The 19,119-nt window shown below is 42.6% G+C and overlaps 1 protein-coding gene across 5 annotated transcripts in view; it reads right to left on the bottom strand.

Annotated features, from left to right (window-relative positions):
* Window positions 1-19,119, bottom strand: part of pou2f2b (POU class 2 homeobox 2b) — a 51,436-nt gene continuing 32,317 nt past the window's right edge. The window contains exons 2-17 of one of the 5 annotated variants that reach the window (XR_015845660.1): window positions 13,921-13,986; window positions 12,991-13,025; window positions 12,223-12,279; window positions 11,500-11,619; window positions 10,732-11,061; window positions 9,819-9,924; window positions 9,655-9,746; window positions 8,446-8,598; window positions 8,230-8,371; window positions 7,971-8,119; window positions 7,008-7,205; window positions 6,149-6,357; window positions 5,702-5,770; window positions 5,053-5,126; window positions 1,101-3,331; window positions 1-320 (exon numbers count right to left, since the gene is read on the bottom strand). Coding sequence is in view for 4 of the 5 variants with exons in the window: in XM_088307421.1 (XP_088163547.1) it covers window positions 3,012-3,331; window positions 5,053-5,126; window positions 5,702-5,770; window positions 6,149-6,357; window positions 7,008-7,205; window positions 7,971-8,119; window positions 8,230-8,371; window positions 8,446-8,598; window positions 9,655-9,746; window positions 9,819-9,924; window positions 10,732-11,061; window positions 11,500-11,619; window positions 12,223-12,279; window positions 12,991-13,025; window positions 13,921-13,986; window positions 17,718-17,730 (2,133 nt within the window). In the remaining variant the exon portion in view is untranslated. Of the gene's footprint in view, window positions 321-974; window positions 3,332-5,052; window positions 5,127-5,701; window positions 5,771-6,148; window positions 6,358-7,007; window positions 7,206-7,970; window positions 8,120-8,229; window positions 8,372-8,445; window positions 8,599-9,654; window positions 9,747-9,818; window positions 9,925-10,731; window positions 11,062-11,499; window positions 11,620-12,222; window positions 12,280-12,990; window positions 13,026-13,920; window positions 13,987-17,717; window positions 17,790-19,119 lie in introns of those variants that run through there. The other 4 variants (XM_088307421.1, XM_088307420.1, XM_088307422.1 and 1 more) reach the window with 4 other exon arrangements.

The following is a 19,119-nucleotide window of genomic DNA, read 5'->3' as shown; positions in this document are numbered from 1 at the left end:
CACATGTTGGACCCCCAAACTTGCGTCAGCACAACATCCTGGTCACCTTGAGTGAGACCCTCACCCCCACCCCCACCACATTTTATTTTTAAAGCATTCATCTATTTGGTTTATCATCAGAGAATATGAGGTATATGATGAACTATCTCTCTTTTACATCCAACACTGGATGAAGGAGAAACAAAAAAAAAAAGCTCAAGGAGAAAAAAAAAAGAAGGTTTAAGTGATGAAAATGATTTACAAACATTTTTAAAAAGCATCCTTTCTTGTGTTTTGCTTCTTTTTGGTCACACAGCAGTAAAGCTTTTCATAGTTTCTCTCTGTGGAGAAAAATGTTTAAACACGGCAAAGTCAACATTTTGCTCTGCTTACAAACAAGTTATACTGTACAAAAAGAAATCTACAGGGGGTTCTCGGGTTACGACGGAGTAACCGAAAATTGTACGCCATAGTCAATCACTGACTTACGCAAACGCAGTAGTCATAATTACAGTGAATATTTATCTGAAAAACACTTCTAGGCCATCAATATTTAAAAAAAAAAAAAAAAAAAAAAGACGGTAAGCACGGTGGTGACTGAGCGCAAATTATTGTGCCGCGTGGCGACGTATTCCTACGCCGCCCAGCAAACTAGTTCCTAACAGGCTGTTCGGGAGGTGGAAAGTTCGTTCGCCGGGACCGTCGTAAACCGAGTGCCACCTGCATTTTTAAAGTCGCGGGGGAAGATCGCGTCTCCTCGTTGCATTGGTGGAATTATTTGGTTTGAAGAAGAAAGTTGAGGGGGGTGTTCACAACATCGTCACGTCCATCCCAGAATATTAAAACAAAATAAGTTAACAAATAAATAGCAACCCTACCCTGAATAAATAGTACAATCAAAAGTCTAAATTAAAAGAAAAACAAAAGAGCGACAGTTAAACTTTTTGGTCTAAAATCAAGTCAATGTTTTTAAGGATCTTTTTTTTCTCTTTTTTTCTCAATACATTGGCAATAAGTAAGCAGTAGTAGAACATAGATCTTTTTTTTTGTACTACAAAAATCTATAGAAGCACTAACAGATACATTCCGTCTAAAGAGTCCACGTGGACAAAAGGCTTTACCTTTGAGGAGCCAACCTCCACATCGAAGCAGAGTCATCTTTGGGTAAACGCCTGCCTGCCTGCTGCCTGTAGGGGGCGCCAGCGAAAGTCATCATGGCGACAATGTCTCAGATTTGGTGCCCTCGTACAGCCCAAACACACTAAACTGCTCCATTTTGCCAGACCGTCACTTCCTGCGTATTTGGTTTGTTTGTTTTTTGGCGTTTTGGAAAAAATCTGGAAGCTAAATTTTCACAGTTTTTTTTTTTGTTGTTTTGTTGTTTTTTTTTTTTTTAACCCAACCACCTGATAAAAATTTCTAGCCCAACTACAAAAAAATAAAATAAGAAGCTTTGTGTCGTCAGCGAGTGGGTTCTTCCAAACGAGTGGTCATCATAAGCACTAAAAGGTACAGTACAATAAAACGGCATCACAGCAACCTGACAGAAACGAAGGATTTCTTTGAAAAGAAACTCAGTTCAGTGAGGTCGTTTGCGTTTGCTTCCATCCGCTGGGCTGGAGGGGCCCCCTCCTTAGCGGATTTTTTGGCGCTCAATCTGTGCTACACACTTTGAGGGCGGCGCCCCAAAGTCCCCCCCCCCCTCCAGACACATTTTGGTTGGTGATTTTTGGTTTGTTCCGCTCAGTCCTCGGGTTGTCTCTTTTTGGTTTGGGTTTATTTTTGGTATCCTTTTAAGAAAAGGTGTGACGTCACAGCCGTGTGTCTCACCCTTCATCTGGTGAGCAGTCCGGTGGGCTAAACAGACCCATTTTCGGGGATTCAACCAACTTACCCCACAAACTTGCACCGCGGATGGTTCAACTTACTTATCCCGTTGGTTATTCAACAAGAAAACCTTCCACGTGGGGATTTAAAGTTGCCGCCACGGTTGTGACGCTTTGTGGCGGGGGTGGGAGGATTGAGTATTGAGTCCTGGTTTGAACCCCCATCCCGCCGCCGACCCGTCAGGGTGTCAAGTGTCTCGGACGAGGCTCTTGGAGAAGACCTCGAGGCCTTGGAAAAAAAATGCTTTGGTTTCCGTTTTGAGCGTTTAATGGCAGTCGGATGTGGACGGATGGCGGCGAAAGTGTACGACATGGACAAAACGTGCGCAAAGTTGATTGACGAAAGGGCAGCGGCGACCGATTGCAGCTTCCAATCCAAGAGGTGCCTTGGTCTTACATTTGAAGCACGCTACCGCAGGTGAGATGGTGACGATGATGACGATGACGATGATGATGAAGAGCTACATCTAAATGCGCAACAAGGCGATGCTAAGCTAATTGTAGCATCTTTATGAATTGGATGACAATGCGTGTGTAACGGTGGAGTCCTGGTCCTGGATAGCTTGACTATTTATTTACATGTCCTTGGAATAAAGCTTTTCTCTCCGTATTTTTTGGTATTTGGGATTTTGGTATGGTTGTCATTTTTTTTTTTTTTTTGTCATTGTGTGTTCCTCCTCCGCCCTCTCCTTAGGTATATTTTTGGTTTCAAATGTCTCCTCCTCTTCCGCTTTCCTCGTCAGACCCGCAAAATAAATACATTTTTAAAATCCTCCTTTCCTTATCCTCCTTGGTCTTCTTTTGTCATTTTTGGTTTAAGCGCCGGTTGGCAGGCCTCGCCGCTCGTCTTCTCTTGCTCAGAGAGTCTCGAGGCGCCACGCTGATGCTGACGAAACAAAAAAAAAAAAACGATTTTTGGTTTCGGTCTTCCCCTTCCCGCTCCCTTCTCCCCTCCTCTTTCCCTCCCTCCTTCCCTCCTCTTCCATTCTGTGGGGTTTTTGGCATCGGAAAGCGCGGGAGGGAAGGACGGAGAGGGCCGGGAGAAGAAGAAGGGCGCAAGAGAGAGAGGAAGAGCTAGCTTTGGTGTGAAAGGCCAGAGATGCCTGCTTCCTTCCTTCCTCCTCTCTGATTGGCCGCCCGGCGCGGTCACTCCATCTTGGGGCTGTGTGCCATTTCGCTGGACGAGCAGGAGGAGGCGGGGCTGGAGCAGGGGGAGGGGGAGCAGAGGGTGGGGCTGATGCTGCTGGCCGAGGGAGCGAAGGGAGACGGGCGCGAGGCTTTGGCCACGGCCGCGCTCAGCAGGCTGGCGCCCGGGCCCTGGCCCATGTGGAGGAGGGCCGGGTGGTTGAGGAAGAGAGAGGACGCCAGGCCGCCGCCCTGGCCGCCCGATGCGCCCAGCATCATCTTGCCGCCGCCGCCGGCCTCAAGACTGGAAAGGGGCAGCTGGCCACCACTGGCCGCCAGGGCTGAGGGAGACACACACGGCAAAAGTGTTAGAAAAATACATGCAGTTTCGCTTGGAAAACGAATTCTCTTTATTATAATTGCTCAGAATCTTTGTGGTGCGAAGATCAGAAAGTACACCAGTTTCTCTCTCTCGTACCAATATTGTATTGTCACTTTTCTGTGGGACAAAAGGGGTGTTTGGAAATTGACTGACACACGAACACCACTTTTAGAGTGTGTGTGTGTGATTGTGTTTGTGTGAGGCAGAGTGTGCGTCCTATTTTGGTGTAACTTGTCTAGTTTGGGTGTAATTCCACTTTTAACCACTAGATGGTGACTATTTACTTCGAGATGGTGCAAATTTAAATGGAATATTATTAATATATATTTCTTTATTATTAATAATAATATTATTACATGTCAAATCCTTTCCAATTCTGCTTTTTAAAAGCAACGGCTGTTGGTTCATTTTAGAATGGACATTTTTTGGGCAGGATTATTGATGCATATTTTAAGATAAATAAAGAGGGCATGTTTGGGAAAAAACGCCATTTGTTTACTGTAAAAAGAGGAATCTGTAGACTTTTAAAATGTATAATATATTTGTTTTATCCATTGTTCGTGCGCGCTTTCAGTATATTGTATGTTGAAATTATTTTAAAATTGTTTTTAATGATCGAGGTCAAGAAGCACCAGTTCCCGTTTAGAGCTGCTTGCAGCTTGAATTGTTTCATTATTATCATGGTCAGCTCTGAGGTTTCGCTATTATTCACAGTGTGTCCACATTGCCGCGGCAACGGTGCATTTGTGTCCATCACATCAAGGGCACTTCATGCTGCAAGTGGCCCGTGTTTTTCGTTCCTTGCTGAGCTGCACATTCGTACCGTATAGCAGTGATTGATAGTCATTTGTGACAATGACGATGCAGGGAGGAAAGGAATCACATTAGGAAGATGAACACACACACACACACGCCCACACGCCCACGTGACAACAACGGTCCTCACACGCAATGGATTTTGATGGTGTGGTTTGAGTCTAAAAGCTACAAATGAGTCTTAGGGCCACACTGAAAAGAAAATAACGCTAAAGTCTGCATCTTACAAGACAAAAAGTTGGAGTTCCTCAATATTTTTTTTTTAATAAATCTTATTTTTGTGTTTAAAAAAAACTCAATTGAGGAAAGTTGGGGGGAAAAAGTATTTCTTATATATATTTTGAAGTTGTTTATTTTTGAGACTTTTAAATGGTACGTAGGGGAGGTGGCAGTAAAAAAAATAAATAAATTGAGCAAATAGACAGTTTTATCAGACAAACGGATGGATATTTTTCATATTTGTTGGAAATCTGAATTATAATTTAAGAAAAAACAATTTGACATTTGAGGAAAAGCTGAAGAATTGCAAGAATTAAAAAAATTAACTGACTGTCAAAAGAAGAAGTGAGGTAAAAATAGGAGTAATCGATGGAATGCTTGATACACTAATCAATTCTAAAAAGATTAATTCATGACAGCCATGATATTTTTTAGGTTAAAATTTAACCATTTTTTTTTCCAAAGTGTTTTAGGTTTGAGGGGAAAAAAGATTAAACCTTTGTTGTCTTGCTCCACCAAAGGCTGAACTAATGTACGTTTTATTTTTTGAGACATAATTCTGTCTTTTGGTGACTCCTCCGTAAAACGGAGCAAATTTGTTGAGGTTTGAAAATGAACTTGACTCGCAGTCTGGCAAACACACACCTTGAATAGTGGCCAGGGGATTGTTACCGAGGAGGGCTTGGCTCATCCCCGTGTTAACCCCCATCACAGTGTTCCTGTTGTGTCACACGCACACATTTCAAGCAGGCAGACAGACAAAAGAAGAGAAAAGGTTAAGAAGCAAGGTTAGCGGCTTACAAAAGAAAAAAGCAGGACAGACAGCGGAACCTCGAAAATGTTTGATTTTTTTTTTTTTTTTACACACACTCTGTATTCATCACTCATTTAATTGGTTGTTTTTAAAGTTACATCCCACTTTGAGCCCCCCAAATGGATACATTCAATTTGGGAAGGTTCCACTGCACATGCAAACAAGCAGATGCAAAAAGACTTGTAGACATTTGTTCATGTGTAAAAATTAAACCAAAAGGAGCAAAGAGCAATTTTTTTTTTCATGAAAGCAGCACGGTTCAGCGAGTTCTCATGAGAATTTCGAAGGAAACTGCAGACAAACTTTAACAACCACATCACGAAGCGGCCGCAGTGCCGAGCGTCAAAAACGACAACAAACAGAAGAAGTCTTTATGGTGAATTTGTCGAAAACCCTCCGAAATTCTCACGAGGACGGCCTCCTCGCTTTGAGGCTTGCGTGCGGCCCGTGACGCGTGTGTGACGTGCGTGTCGCTCTCACCTCAAGTTTGCAGCAAACTCGCTGATGTAGCTCGGCACCTCGCCGTTCTTTTTACCCATCCGCCACAAGCTGTGAACACGTACGCACAAGATTACAATGCATTGCTTATAACATGTAAATCTTCATTTTGACTTTTCAGACAACTCCATAGCTTTATGCAACATCCGCTTTTTTTTTGAGTTAATGTTGAGGTTTTGGAAATGGGGGGGAGAAAATTCCCTTGGAACAAACAAGCATGTTGAATATTAAAGTTTTTTTTTTACTTGCGGGAAAAAAAAATCATAAGTGAAAGCAATATAGTGGGACAGTCTCATGCAGTACTGAGCAAGAAAACGTTTAAAACAATAAATGAATTAAAAAAAATCAAAAGCAAAGTAAAGCATTCTTCTTAATCTTGGGTCTTCAAATGACGAGACGGAGTCCGCGTGTTCTTGGCAAGCATCTTACCCGGTGTTGAGATTGAGCGCGCTGTGGCCGGGGGTGACCGGGCTGGCCGTGCTGCGCGGAGGAGCAGCCGGGGGTGGTGTCACCGGGGAGGGGGCGGAGCTAGAGGTGAGGCTGGAGGCCAGGCTGGAGGTCAAGGGGCAGATGGGGGACATGGCGGTCACCGTTGTGCTACTGAGACTGGTCACGGCCTGGGACAGCTGGTTGCTCATCTGACATTTGGACCAAGAAAGCGAGAAATTAAAATTCATACAATGAAAACGTTGAGTGGAGGGATTTACAGAGAATATATGAAAGAAAAAATGCTTTAAACACAAAATCATATCTTAAAAAAAAAAAATGCAAGCATAAAATATAGATAAAACAATACTGTACTATGCGTAAAGGTGCTGTGTGCTGGCAACGCCTCTAGAGGGCGGTAAAGCCTAAAGTTTCACGTTCCATAGCTGATTATGTGGGGAGGGAGCGGAAATAAATAAAAATTCGAATTGTCCAAGATATCAACTATTTAGCAAATCTGAAAGCTTTTCAATGTTAAAAGCAGAGGTTTTTTTTCTGTTTTTTTTTTTATTCTAACACCGATATTCATCCTTTTTCAGAAAATTAATATCGGCTTCAAATATCATTCATCTGCGGCCTTGACAACTAATAATCAGCATTGTATCGGCTCTGAAAAAAATATTGGGCCTATCTTTACTTCGGAGTACCCGAATAAAACCCACACAGGCACGGGAGAACATGCAAACTCCACACAGGAAGGCCGGAGACAGTAATTGTAGCCCGTAATAGGGAAGCGGTGATATCGGAGGGAGGAAGACTGCAGATTAAGCAAGTGGAACATCAAAGTTGCAGGCTGACGCACCATGTGGGGGCTGTAACAGGTGGGCTTGTGCGCGGGCGGGGCGCTGGCGGGCTGGCTGGGCAGGGGAGGGGTGGAGCTGCTGGGGTTGATGCGCTTCTCCTTTTGCCGGCGGTTGCAGAACCACACGCGGATCACCTCCTTCTCCATGTTGAGCTGCTCGGCAATCAGCAGGATCTCCTCTGAGGTAGGCTTCTGGTTCTGCAACGGCAGCTCAGATCACTCAGCAAATTCAGCCACATTTACGAGGCGACGCTTTGAAAATTTTTGAAAATGTAGAAAATACTTAATCCTTTGATTTATCCTAAAATTATCAAGAAAAAAATATAAAAATAAAATGTTTTTTTTTTATTTCACAGCGTCACTGCTCGTCCCTCAACTTTTAAATGTTTGTTTAAAAATATTTGTAAAATTGGAAAAATAATAATTTTCTTTTGAATTAGCATTGATGTGGAATGCTCGCTCGAAACTTGTTTCAAATATTTGAGATCAGCTTGAGCTAAAATGCTTGTAAGCATTTTCTCAACAATGATTGATCCGCAATAAAAAAACACAAAAGAAATCAAAATATTGTTTACCTTTTTTACATGCAGTATGCATTTTCGATCAAAAGTGTAAATGCTAAGCAATGTAAAAAAAAAAAATAAAGTTACACTTGTCTTGGCAATGTCTAAAATGGGTTATTTTAAATATTTAATAACATTGAAATACTTTAAAGTTTTTATATACTTTTAATTTGAGTAATTTCCCCTCAGCATTGAATCAACACAGTTTAATCAATAACAAAATAGAAGGACAAAAAAATATTTTTGGTCTCACAAAAAAATAAGAAAGAGAAGAAATTCAATTCAGCATCTAGGATTTTTTTCTCTCTCTCCAGGTAGCAGCAAAACAACTTCAGTCTGGCTCTTTATAGTACAGATGGAATTGAAATTGAAGATTCCGAAAGCAGACAAAGCGTCTTACCGTCAAGAACGCGCGCTCCAGGGCAACGCGCACATTGGTCTCGATGCTGGTTCTCTTCTTCCTGCGGCGGCCGGGCATGCCGTCGAAGCCCAGCGAGGGCGAGGACAGCGAGCTGGGGCTGGGAAGCGTGCTGTCTATGGACATGATCTCTGGAAGGGGAAAGCGAGGCGAGGCAGTCACCAACGCGCACAGTCAGAATCCATTTAATCACCATCGTCATCACGTCATGAAGTCATGCGAACGAGAGCGGAGGTGGAACCTGCGTCGTTGAGCCACTTCTCCAACAGCGGCTTCAGCTTGCACATGTTCTTAAAGCTCAGGTTGAGGGCCTCGAAGCGGGAGATGGTGGTCTGGCTGAAGTCGTTGCCGTACAACTTCCCCATGGCCAGGCCGACGTCGCCCTGTAACGGACGACCGCCGTGTTGACTCGCTGCAAGAAATTCACCCGACGTGCGGCGATGTTGAGCGAGCTTACCTGCGTGAAGCCCAGTTTGATGCGTCTCTGTTTGAAAGTGCGGGCAAACTGCTCCAGCTCCTCCAGGTCGCTGGGCTCCTCGGGGTGAGAGGGCACCGGGGGCACCGAGGTCAGCCCTCCGCCGCCTGCGCTCACCTCCAGGCTCTTGTCTCGCTGAAATAGGACAGCGCCATTAACGTCGTGACAGAAACAAATGTGTTGAACAATCCATGCATCCATTTTTTGGCGCGCTCGTCCTCATTGAGGTGGGAGGGATGCTGCAGCCCAACACACTCATCCATCAGGCCCAATTCAATTCAAGTTTATTTAAATTGTTTATGAATTTATTCATACGGATGATTATATATCAGTAAATCCTTATTTCTTCAGTTAGCAGCATGCCATAAAATAATACAGAAGTAGACATTTGAAATACAAGTTTGATTAAACGCCATCACAGACAGACAGCGTAATTATTTGTCATTTACAGTGTAAAATTGCATTACGTAATACAATTTTTTGTTAAATAAATAAAAATAAAAAAAACTGCATTATATGGGTTGGTCTGTATTCATTTCATAAATGAAAAATTACAGAAATTTCCCTTTCGTATTTATTTAATATTTTTAATTCAACACAATAATGTAATTGCCAAAAAATAACCTGCACTACATTACAGAGATTGTCACTTGACTCAATAATTAACTCATTCAATCCATAAGACGTGTATATATACATTTTCAAAATTGTATTCCTCGCCTCCCAAAGACGTATTTATACGTCTTAGCCTTTTTTTTTTTTTTTTTTTTACGTCATAGCTCCATGTTTTTATATCTTTAGAACACAAGATTTTGAAGGCCTTGCAAAATCAGTCAAAATCCCGAAAGAAAACGCTGTGATTGAGGTGTTTCCTCTCGTGAAAATGGCTGGGATTAAATGAGTTAATCAGTAGTCCATTTATTTTTTATTTTTTTCCTGAGTCTTAACGACGCTCTCTGAACTCCTGTTACCTGCATTTATTTTTTTTTTAACCAAGTTGTTTGTGCAGGAGGCCTGAGCTGGCTTTAAGGTGTTCTTCCAACAGCGCCTCTGCTGGTGGTAGTCAAGTAGCGCAGTCCATTTTGCCTCAATCTGGACTTCCCAAATTTGATCCCACATAATTATAGAACGTATCCAAGTATGATTCTTTGTCTAGGAGAGCACTACCACAAAATGAATTCTTTCTCCTACCTGTGCTTGCAGTCCCATTCTACTCTGAGCAGACATCAGGCTCCCTTGGTTTGGTTGAGGTAGCGGAATAAGATTTGGTGTCGATAGGAGTCCTGAAATCAAGAATGACGTACGTAAGGTCGACATTGATGGGATGCTTTCAGAATAAAACGTTTTCACACTACCTTGCTGTCCCTGCTGCGCTTGCGGGAGGAGGAACTGCGCAGGCGACGGCAGCGAGTGGCCGGGCACCAACACCAGCTGCTGGAGCTGCAACAACTGCTGGATGTCCTGATGAAGACCAGAACGCAACACACCAAGACCACGTCACACAACAGGACAGCGGCAGAAGTGCGAGTGGAGACAGGAGTGGGGGAAAAGGGCATGCCAGGTGAAAGGAGGAATGATGACGCAGCGGTTCTCAAACTTTGTTTCAGGAAAAACTGCAGATTCCTGACATCAATTAAACTTGCGCACCCATTTAATTGGATCCCCCGGCTACGAACATTTCAACCCAAATACAGTGATTCCCCGCCAGAATCCAGTCTGCTAAAATCATCTATCCATCTCTCTTTTTTTCCGTGGAACCTAACCCGGCTGAAAAAAATACTTTTTGGCTTTAACTATATTTTGTGCTTTTTCGGTAAATTCCAAGATACCACAAGATGGCGCCAAAGCAGCGGGTAATTGTAAAGTTCAGTGGACCTGCGATTATGGGTGATAGGGAAAAAGAAGCAAATTTTGCGAGTAATTGAACAAGAAACTAAACCTCAATTGTTTGTTTGCTTGAGCTTTTGAGTTGTCAGTCAGCGTAGCAAAAACACAATGTAACTTCCGCAAAGAACCCAGGCTAGACCTAGCTCCTCCCCTGTCACAGAGATGCTTTACTTCCAACATACTTCCTGGACCCCAATTACTACTTTATTAGGGCATGGCAGAAAGAGCACAAAAAAAAAATCCAAATCGGTTTATTTTTTAGCAAACTATCTGAGGATGGGTTACACTCAGCAAATTACAGCTGACGGACCGCAGTTTGAGAACCACTGCAGAGAAGGCTCGCTCGGGAGGCCCTCGATGGCTCCGATTGGCTGCCGGTACCTGGGCGGTGAGCTGGATTGGTTGAGAGAGGGTAAGCTGGGGCGGAGGAGGTGGAGCAGGGACGCTTTGGGCAGTGTGTTCCTGTGTGCTCTGTCCCTGACCCTGCTGGCCTGTTTGTCCCGCTTGCTGCTGCTGCGCCTGCTGCTGCTGCTGCCGCTTGTGGGCCTGCTGATTGGCTGCCGCAGCGGCTGCTGCCTGAGCTTGCTGTGTGGCCTGGGCGGCGGCGTGAGCGGCGTGCGCGGCGCTGGACTGCTGCACGGCGGCGGCCAGCAGCTGAGCTTGGGCCTGCTGCAACAGGAGCTGCTGCTGAGCCGGCAACAGCGCCGTAAGCTGCAAGCGGCGCCGTAGTGGGAGAGCAAGTGTTAAGAAGTCGCAAGCCAAAGCAAAAGCAAAGAGAGGGTGCAAGAGAGAGTGCGTGAGTGGATGGCTGTGTTCAGAATCACTCCTTAGCCGCTGTAGAGAGAGGTCACCGTTTTGTAGTGCTGTTCAAATACTGTAAGTCCTGAGAAGGGCCCGTCTCATTAATCAGCCAATGGTATAATCTTGTGAAATTGCAAAAAAAACAAAAAAGTATGATTTTTGCCTTTTTTATGACATTCAAACATGCCCCCCTCAAAAAATTAAAATGACCCCCCAAAAATAAATAAATGTAGTCCATGATGTAAGGAATTTGAGCGGATATTTTAGTCAACTAAGTCTAGTCTTGACTAAGTGCATGATTGTGAACACAGTCTGCCTGTGTGTGTGTGCGTGTGTGTGGAGTCTCACCCCTGCCAGCTGGGAGCCAGTCAGCATGAGCTGTGTGTGTTGCAGTGCCGTCTGGGAGGGGGTGGGCCCGTGAGAGGGAGGCAGTGCCGGGGACGTCTCGCCACACTCTTCCATCTTATTCTAAAAGGAACGAACAAGGGCAAGACAGGAGTTGGGAAACGTTAACAGGCGGCCTGCTTCCTTGCTCGTGGAGAAAACGTGCAATAGTTGTTTTATGTGGGGTGGGGGGAATTTTTGGGTGGACGGGTGGCAAACCCATTGTCACAGTTTTTCAAAATCGACCCAGTGAACCAAGAGATAGATGCGTACTTGTGTACAACTGACATGTCTTGCGAGATTTTCGTGGGCATTTTGCGGGACAAAATGCTTCTTGGGTTGCTTTTTCATTTGCACAAAGCGATGAAATCGTCCATGATGGAGCATGTCCCAACTAGAAAAGACGTGACTCTTCCCGCCCACTCGTTTGCATTTCTTCCACGGCATATGCAAATGTTTAGATTTATTTTGGGATTCTGGGAAATGGACGGTGGGGCGGTGGGGTTACCGTCATACTGGCTTGATTGTTTACTTAGGGCAGGGACACAAAAGGAGCAAGTCAAAGCTCTCCCGCTTACTGTCAAGCAATTTTCTGCACGACGTTAAGACACAAAAGACGAGCAAACATGAAGACGCGCACGCGCACGTGCGCACGCACACACTCGCGGCATCACAATAGCCACTTACCTTGCTGCTGTTCAGGCTCGGTGAAAGGGAAAAGGGATTGACCTTCATTGACGGAGCCTTGATGAAGAGAAAAAAGACAGAATTGAAGGATTGATTGAAGAAGTGATTTTTCATTTTCAAGGAGAGCAAACACATAAAAGGAAATGCGACCATCATTTTGTTTTGACTCAAAGGTTTGCCGGCGATGTTAGGATTTAACCCATTTTGGGACATCATGTTAACTACAGTGGGGATTCAAATCCATCCGTTTGATTAAGCACTTATTCTCCTTTGCGACACGTGTGCATATGCTGGAGCTCTTCCAGCGGACTTTGGGCAGAGGGTGGCACTGGCGGAGCTAGGATTTTTATTCCCTTGGGGGGGCAAAAGGACATCTCAGGGAACCGCAAAACCAAAACATTTTTTTTAATAAACCCAAAACTTCTCAAGAATGGCAGAAAACCCGTCGCCCTCACTATAGCGCCGCAAGTGGTGCGTGGGTACGCTAAAATGTTTGGGGACCGCTGCATGCAGTCAAAGCTATGAATGTAGTTGTGCGGCATAAAGACACTAAATCGGACACAATCACGACATTTTATCAAATTATACGATGAATATGAGGGATGGAAAAGTTCTGTGCATTGCGATTGGTTGTCAACTATCCCAGGGGGTACTCGGCCGGCCTCTCGCCCAAAAGTCAGTGTGATAGACTCCAGCTCACCTGACGGCGCCCCCGACTCGGACAAACGCTCGATAAAACGGGATGGAACCGAGACGAGTTAGACGTACCTGGTGATTAGATTCAGATCCATTGCGCTCGGATTCTGCACGGAAAGGTAAAAAGAAAGCAGTGAGAACACAGATAGCTACAACACACTGAGTACAGTTTTCTCAACAGGGTTGGGATAAAAAGGAAAAAAAAAAAAAGAACTTTAGAGTAGACAGAAAAAATTGCAAAGAAAGAAAACGGTTGAAAATGTGTTCATCCAAAAACAGAGCAAGATTTGACCATGGGGAGAATATGGGCAACAAAATAAACTTTTTTTAATCATCACTTTCCAATTACTCACATTTTTTGTTTGTTCGTTTGGTTACTCCAGTTAATTTATTTTAAGTATGTTAAATTCCACTGGTTCAAACTCAATGATGAACACTTTTTTTAAAATCCAGCAAAATTGTGCAGCACACCTCAATTTCTTTGCCGTCAACAACTTAGCCACTTTTCACCCACTAGTATTTCTTGCAGTAGGCATGTGTCATGCACTAGTACGATCTTGGACCCTATTACTCGCACCAAAGGGGCCACTGGTAGTTTTGTCTCACCAGCAACACTTAGTTTTCATTCTAGTACTTCAGTTCTAGTGTGTTACAGTAGTGGAAAAAGTTACTAGTAAAGTACTAGTGCACTGTGTTATCGTATCGCATAAATACTCAAACAGTTTTATGAGGAGTCTTTTGTGACTTTAGTCAAAACCAATCTTCAAGCCAATGTACTAGTAAGCTTGATATTTTCACTAGTAGGACACATTTGGTATACTAGTAGGCCAACTACGTGTTAATTGCGAGGCGAACTGTTCTCTCGTCTGACTGCTATTCCTGACATTGTAAAATTCTATAAGGTAGGATCCATTGCATCACTAGTAGCGCCCATTCAGGATATGAAATGTCTACTTGGGCTAAAGTTGAGAGTGTGAGCAGAGTTGTTGTTGCTGGCGTCACCTGTGCTGTCCAGTGGCGAGTCAGCTCCAAGTTTCTCGAGCTCAGCTGGCCTTGGCATCCTGATATCTGCAACACATAAAGACGCGTCTTCAAATCGGGGGCCGCGTACAGTGTTTGTTGATGACAACAGGAAAGAGAGAAGCCTTGAGGTGCAAGGTGGGAGTGGCGACAAACCACAGCGACACCTCAACACATTTCCCACGCCATTGTCACACACACTCACTGTAAACGGAGCGTGGGGTTCACTTGCTTTCATTCATTCAGACTTTCCAATTAACGAGAGTAGGCCGGGCCGGGGCTAAATATAACTCAAGACGTTTTTTAGCGTGGGAGCTCTTTCTGGATGCTCTAAAGGTCTTGTGTGTCATCCGTGGCGGGGTCCGCATAGATTCGTGGTTGAAACTGTTCATATTTTTTGCTACTATTTAAGGCTTTTTTTCAACTCATTTTTTCCTCGCCAATGAAGCGCGAGATGAACTCGCGTTGCAGTCATTTGAGAGCACGCGCAAACACACACACGCACGTAGCCACTTCCCTTTTGTGAAAACATGCAAATCTGCCCAACGACCAACTAATTATATCATGCCACCTGCATAATAAAGCCACTGAAACCCCCCCCACCCCCGCACTCTACCTCTAACCAACAGATGGTGATTATTGACATGAAGTCAATTGCTTGTCATTTGCTTTGAAACAAAATTTAGACTCACAGATAGAACAATGGATGGACTGATACAACGATGGAAAGAATGGCAGCATAAAGTGAACATTAGAACGATAGCATGATAGATTGAACAATACAACTAGCGATGACATGGATGCCAATTAAACTACAATTAAATTTATTCCAATGGAAAAGATTTGAGATATGATCAAAAGGCACCACTGTACTGTTCACTGAGACATCTCAACTCCTCTCAGTTTAAGACTGAGTCGTTCTTCGCAGAGGATAAAGAATATACATTTGCTGCACCGCTTTAACGCTTACAGCACTAGGTCCAAGTCCCCAGCTTGGAAATGGTTCAAGTTTGTCAAGACTGACATCAGTCCAAAAATGAGCTTGAATGTACTACTGAGGAAATCTGGTTTTGCATATTCCTCTGCATTTTTTTTTTTTTTTACATAGCCTAGACCAAGGCTGATCGATTTGGAAACATCATAATGCTTTTTTTCCCCCTCAATATTGTGATTGCGATAGAATATGTGATTGTTTCAACTTTTTTTTTTTTTTTTACTACCACAATGCAAATAAAGCCGTGGCTTTACCACTTAAAAAGTTTATATTTCACAGAACAATGACAGGTATACATGTAGACTGCATTTAAGCACTCAACTTATCGGCACGGTAGAAAAAAAATAAAAATACATAGACATTTAAAAAAATAAACAAATAAAGCCTACCAACCGAGTGAAATGAGGCAGAGGGTGTTTTGGTTTTTGGATTTGAGTAATTGTTCAGCCCTAGCCTTGGACATAACTTGAAGTTGTTCATTGTTGTCATTGTAGGGTCGATACATAAATGTCCTTAGAAGCAAGTAGAGATGATCACATTTTCGTGAGGGAAAAATAGACCTTTAAAGAAGTAAAAAAATAAATAAAATAAATAAATATGCAAGTACAATTGTAACAAGTTGACTCCAGGCGGGGTTGGTTTAGAGGGGAAGGGGGGGTGCTCTCCTTTCTTGGTAATTAAACAGCCATAATGTGATTTTGCTGGCAAGCTTACACGCTGGACAGACGGCCCGGCCGATATCGATCCCCAGATGACATGAAGACGTTGTCGGTGAACGTAGCGGCTGAATGGTGCGCGAGGGACAGTACATCAAGATCCTTTGGCGTTCTCTCACTTCCCCACCTTACTTCCCCATTATAAGTTTAGTAGCCATTTTGCGTCTCTTTCGGGGAAAGACTTTCAAATGAGAGCTTATTTGGCCCGTGATGATCAAAGGCAGCATGTCCTACTATCGAGTCCATCTCAGAACATTTTGTGCTGTATAATCCACCGTCATGTTTAGATGATGCAATGCAGGCACGAAAATTTCAAAATAAGCTCCTCCGGCCGAAGCTCTTCAAGGAACTTATGACCATGTTGAGGAGAAATTCAGTAAGATACAAAAAAAAAAAAATCTACACACTACACAGGATTATTTTACCAATGCTCCTCTGTATACTCCAAATTTATTTCATTTTGGTTTGGTTTATTAGTCCAATGCTATTTTTTTTTCTTTTTAGTGTAAATTTTATGTTTAGTTTAAAAAAAGCTGGAAACACTTTTTGGAAACATTGTCGCACTTTTTGCCATGATGCGAGTTGAGTTCACTGCTACCAATACACTGCTCGTAAATTAAAATCTTAAGATTGGAGACAAACTCGGAACTTAAGACAGTACTCCGTGTTTCATAGTAAAAAAAAACAAAACAATTAGGTCAATTTCTTTCCTTGCTTGTTGTTGCTGCTGTTGTGTTTGTTTTTTGTCAACAATCTCCATGAGTCAATTTGACCTGTTCTTCATTTAATCATCAAAAACAAAATAATGCATTTTTTTAAGAAAAGGAAAATAAATCCATCATAATAAATTTAATCCCAGTTTCCTACTTAATTTTCAAAGGGTCGTTGTGACACGCAAATAAACAGGAGCGGGCGGAGCAACTTGATCAGTTTCACCCCCCAAAAAAAGAAAGATCTGAACTTTATTTTTTTTTTTATGTTGTTGTTTGATTTTTGTTCTTGTCTTTTTTCTGCAATTTGTGGCATTCAAATTTATTTTATTTTAGGAATCCAGTCAAAAACAAATAAATAACTTGCAGTAAATATATTATATTGTTTGTAGTATTCCACAAAATTTGCAGATTTTTTTTTCCTTTTAGCTTTTTGTTTCAGCAACTGCAAAAGATAACATGATAACATTTGTTGCATCGTATATTCATAAAGTTAGCAAAGTCTTTGGAGGACTAAGAAGGCCTCTATTTAAAAAACAAAAAGCTCAAGGAACATTGCCAATTTCAGCCGAGAATCAAATAAACTTAATTGCACTTTTATTATTATTAAATGTGCAGCATATTTGGTAACAAAATGTACAAAATGGACACCTCACTATTAAATCAGCAGAACCATGTGATTCCCCTCAGCCAACTAACAGAAGAAATGATCGCGACAATTTTGTGATAATAACGACAACAACAATAAACGTTAAATACATAAATGCAAATGAACAATGAAAAATGCAAAAAAAAAAAAAAAAAAAAGGTCTGCAGTACAAATGAAAGCGTCTCAATCATTTTAAGTCAGGTGAATTTCTAATTTGTTGTGACACTTCTATTTGCAGCATCATCGCATCACCGTCGGGGGTCAATTAAACCAGCTCATACGGAGAATTATTAATAACATGAAAAGACATCTCGCAAACACCACCGAGGGAGGAGGAAAGGAGACATTTAAGAGGTAATTGCCTGGGCCGACTAACAAGCGCACTTGACCTACGGCTGACCATCACAACAAATTTTACACAAGAATTAGCTGACATAATTTATGACATAATAAGACATATTATTGGTCAACTTTAACACTCTCAGATGTGAATAGAAAAAAAATGCTTAGTGTCGCACGCTCGCAACATAAACACTGACCTTTCCTGTCCACCTTAACTTCACACCTACAGGCCAACCCTTGCTCTCTAATTAGACTCGCACGCGCGCACACATACACACACACACCCCCACACGCTCACACACAAGCACACTGCCCGCCTGATCGTGCACACGCGTAATTGGTTGCCAAATGAACTACTGCACACTCACCTGGCAACCACATTGTGGAGAAGAACAAGTCCTTGCTTAATGCAATTGTTGCCGCCTCAGTCAAAAAGTCAGTGTAACAATGTGTGTGTGTGTGTGTGTGCACGTGTAAAGAATAACTCACTCACACATACACAAAGCGCAGTCACTCTCCCTCTTTCACTCCCTCACTCACTAAGCCACGCCTCCTCCATCAACACATCCGGCACAGCGACAGGAAGTGAGGGTCAGAACAGTGGGAAGTGGGCCCAAAGGTAAAGGAGTGATCAAGGCAGGATGACAGAGAAAGAAGAGAAAGAAAGAAAGAAAGAAAAAGCAAAGAGGGAGGGAGGATGAGTATGTGATCGTGTGACAGAGTGGGAGGGACAGAAGATGACTGACTGGGGTGGAAAGTGACGGCGCAGCTGGAAAGTGCCGCTCACACGCGGCACTGGAGCAAAAACACTGAAAGGAAAAAGTCACAGCACACTGTAGTCGTATGTATGCACTGTATGTGTTGGATGCAGGGTTGACCAACCCACACGTGCGGCCGTACAGTAAGCCGCCAAAGGTGGCGGAAATTTGATGAGGTGTTTGGGTTGGAGGAAATCGATGACACCCACTGCTGCTAAAAACAGATTTAGCCCCCCCCCCCAGGGAGAAATATTAATAAAAACAATAATATACTTGGGCATCACGGTGGAATAGTGAATAATTTTTGTTAGCCAACTGGAACAGGTGAAATTCTAATCAAGACTATAGAGACCACAGATTTTGTATTTTTTAAGGTGTTCCACTTTTTCAATCAATTATTGAGTATACCAATAATTCACCAAGTCACCAATAGCACTAGGACTTTAGATATGTAAAATTTGTATTAAACCAATGATAATTTGTAATAATTTTGTCATTTATTTCTGACAAAAGGCATAACAGTCACTCTGCGATACAGCGTTTAAATTTAAAATAAAACAAGCATCAGTTGCAATAAACAAAAGCGCAAAATAAAACTGACAACTCAGGGAATTTTAGTCTGTTCAAAATAAATTAAAAGTGCAAAACAAGACAGGTTAACTGTTAAACATGACACCATGAAGTTGGAATATAGGGCATCACAATGTACGCATGTCAAGCACTATTGATATATTTTTTTTACATATTCAAAATGAGAAAACACATTAAATGGATCTAAAATAAATAATACAATAAAATACAACTATTCAGAGGAAAAATACAATTTGTAAAAATAGAAAATAATTAGGTAGCAGGTCAAGAAGTAAACCCGCTGCATTCAAGAGGGGAAAAAAACGTTAATGCAGTTACTAATTACAACATTGTATTTTTCTCAGTGGTTGAAACCAGAGAAATGTGTCAAATAAGTATATGCATGGAATACTGCAATGAGAAAAATCATTCATAGCACCCC

Source organism: Idiotropiscis lumnitzeri, chromosome 10 (assembly GCF_059441095.1).
Source record: "Idiotropiscis lumnitzeri isolate Australia: NSW breed Sydney's pygmy pipehorse chromosome 10, RoL_Ilum_1.0, whole genome shotgun sequence".
Lineage (NCBI taxonomy): Eukaryota > Metazoa > Chordata > Actinopteri > Syngnathiformes > Syngnathidae > Idiotropiscis > Idiotropiscis lumnitzeri.
The sequence above is the reverse complement of the archived record's forward strand: the minus strand, read 5'-3'. Positions and strand labels throughout refer to the sequence as shown.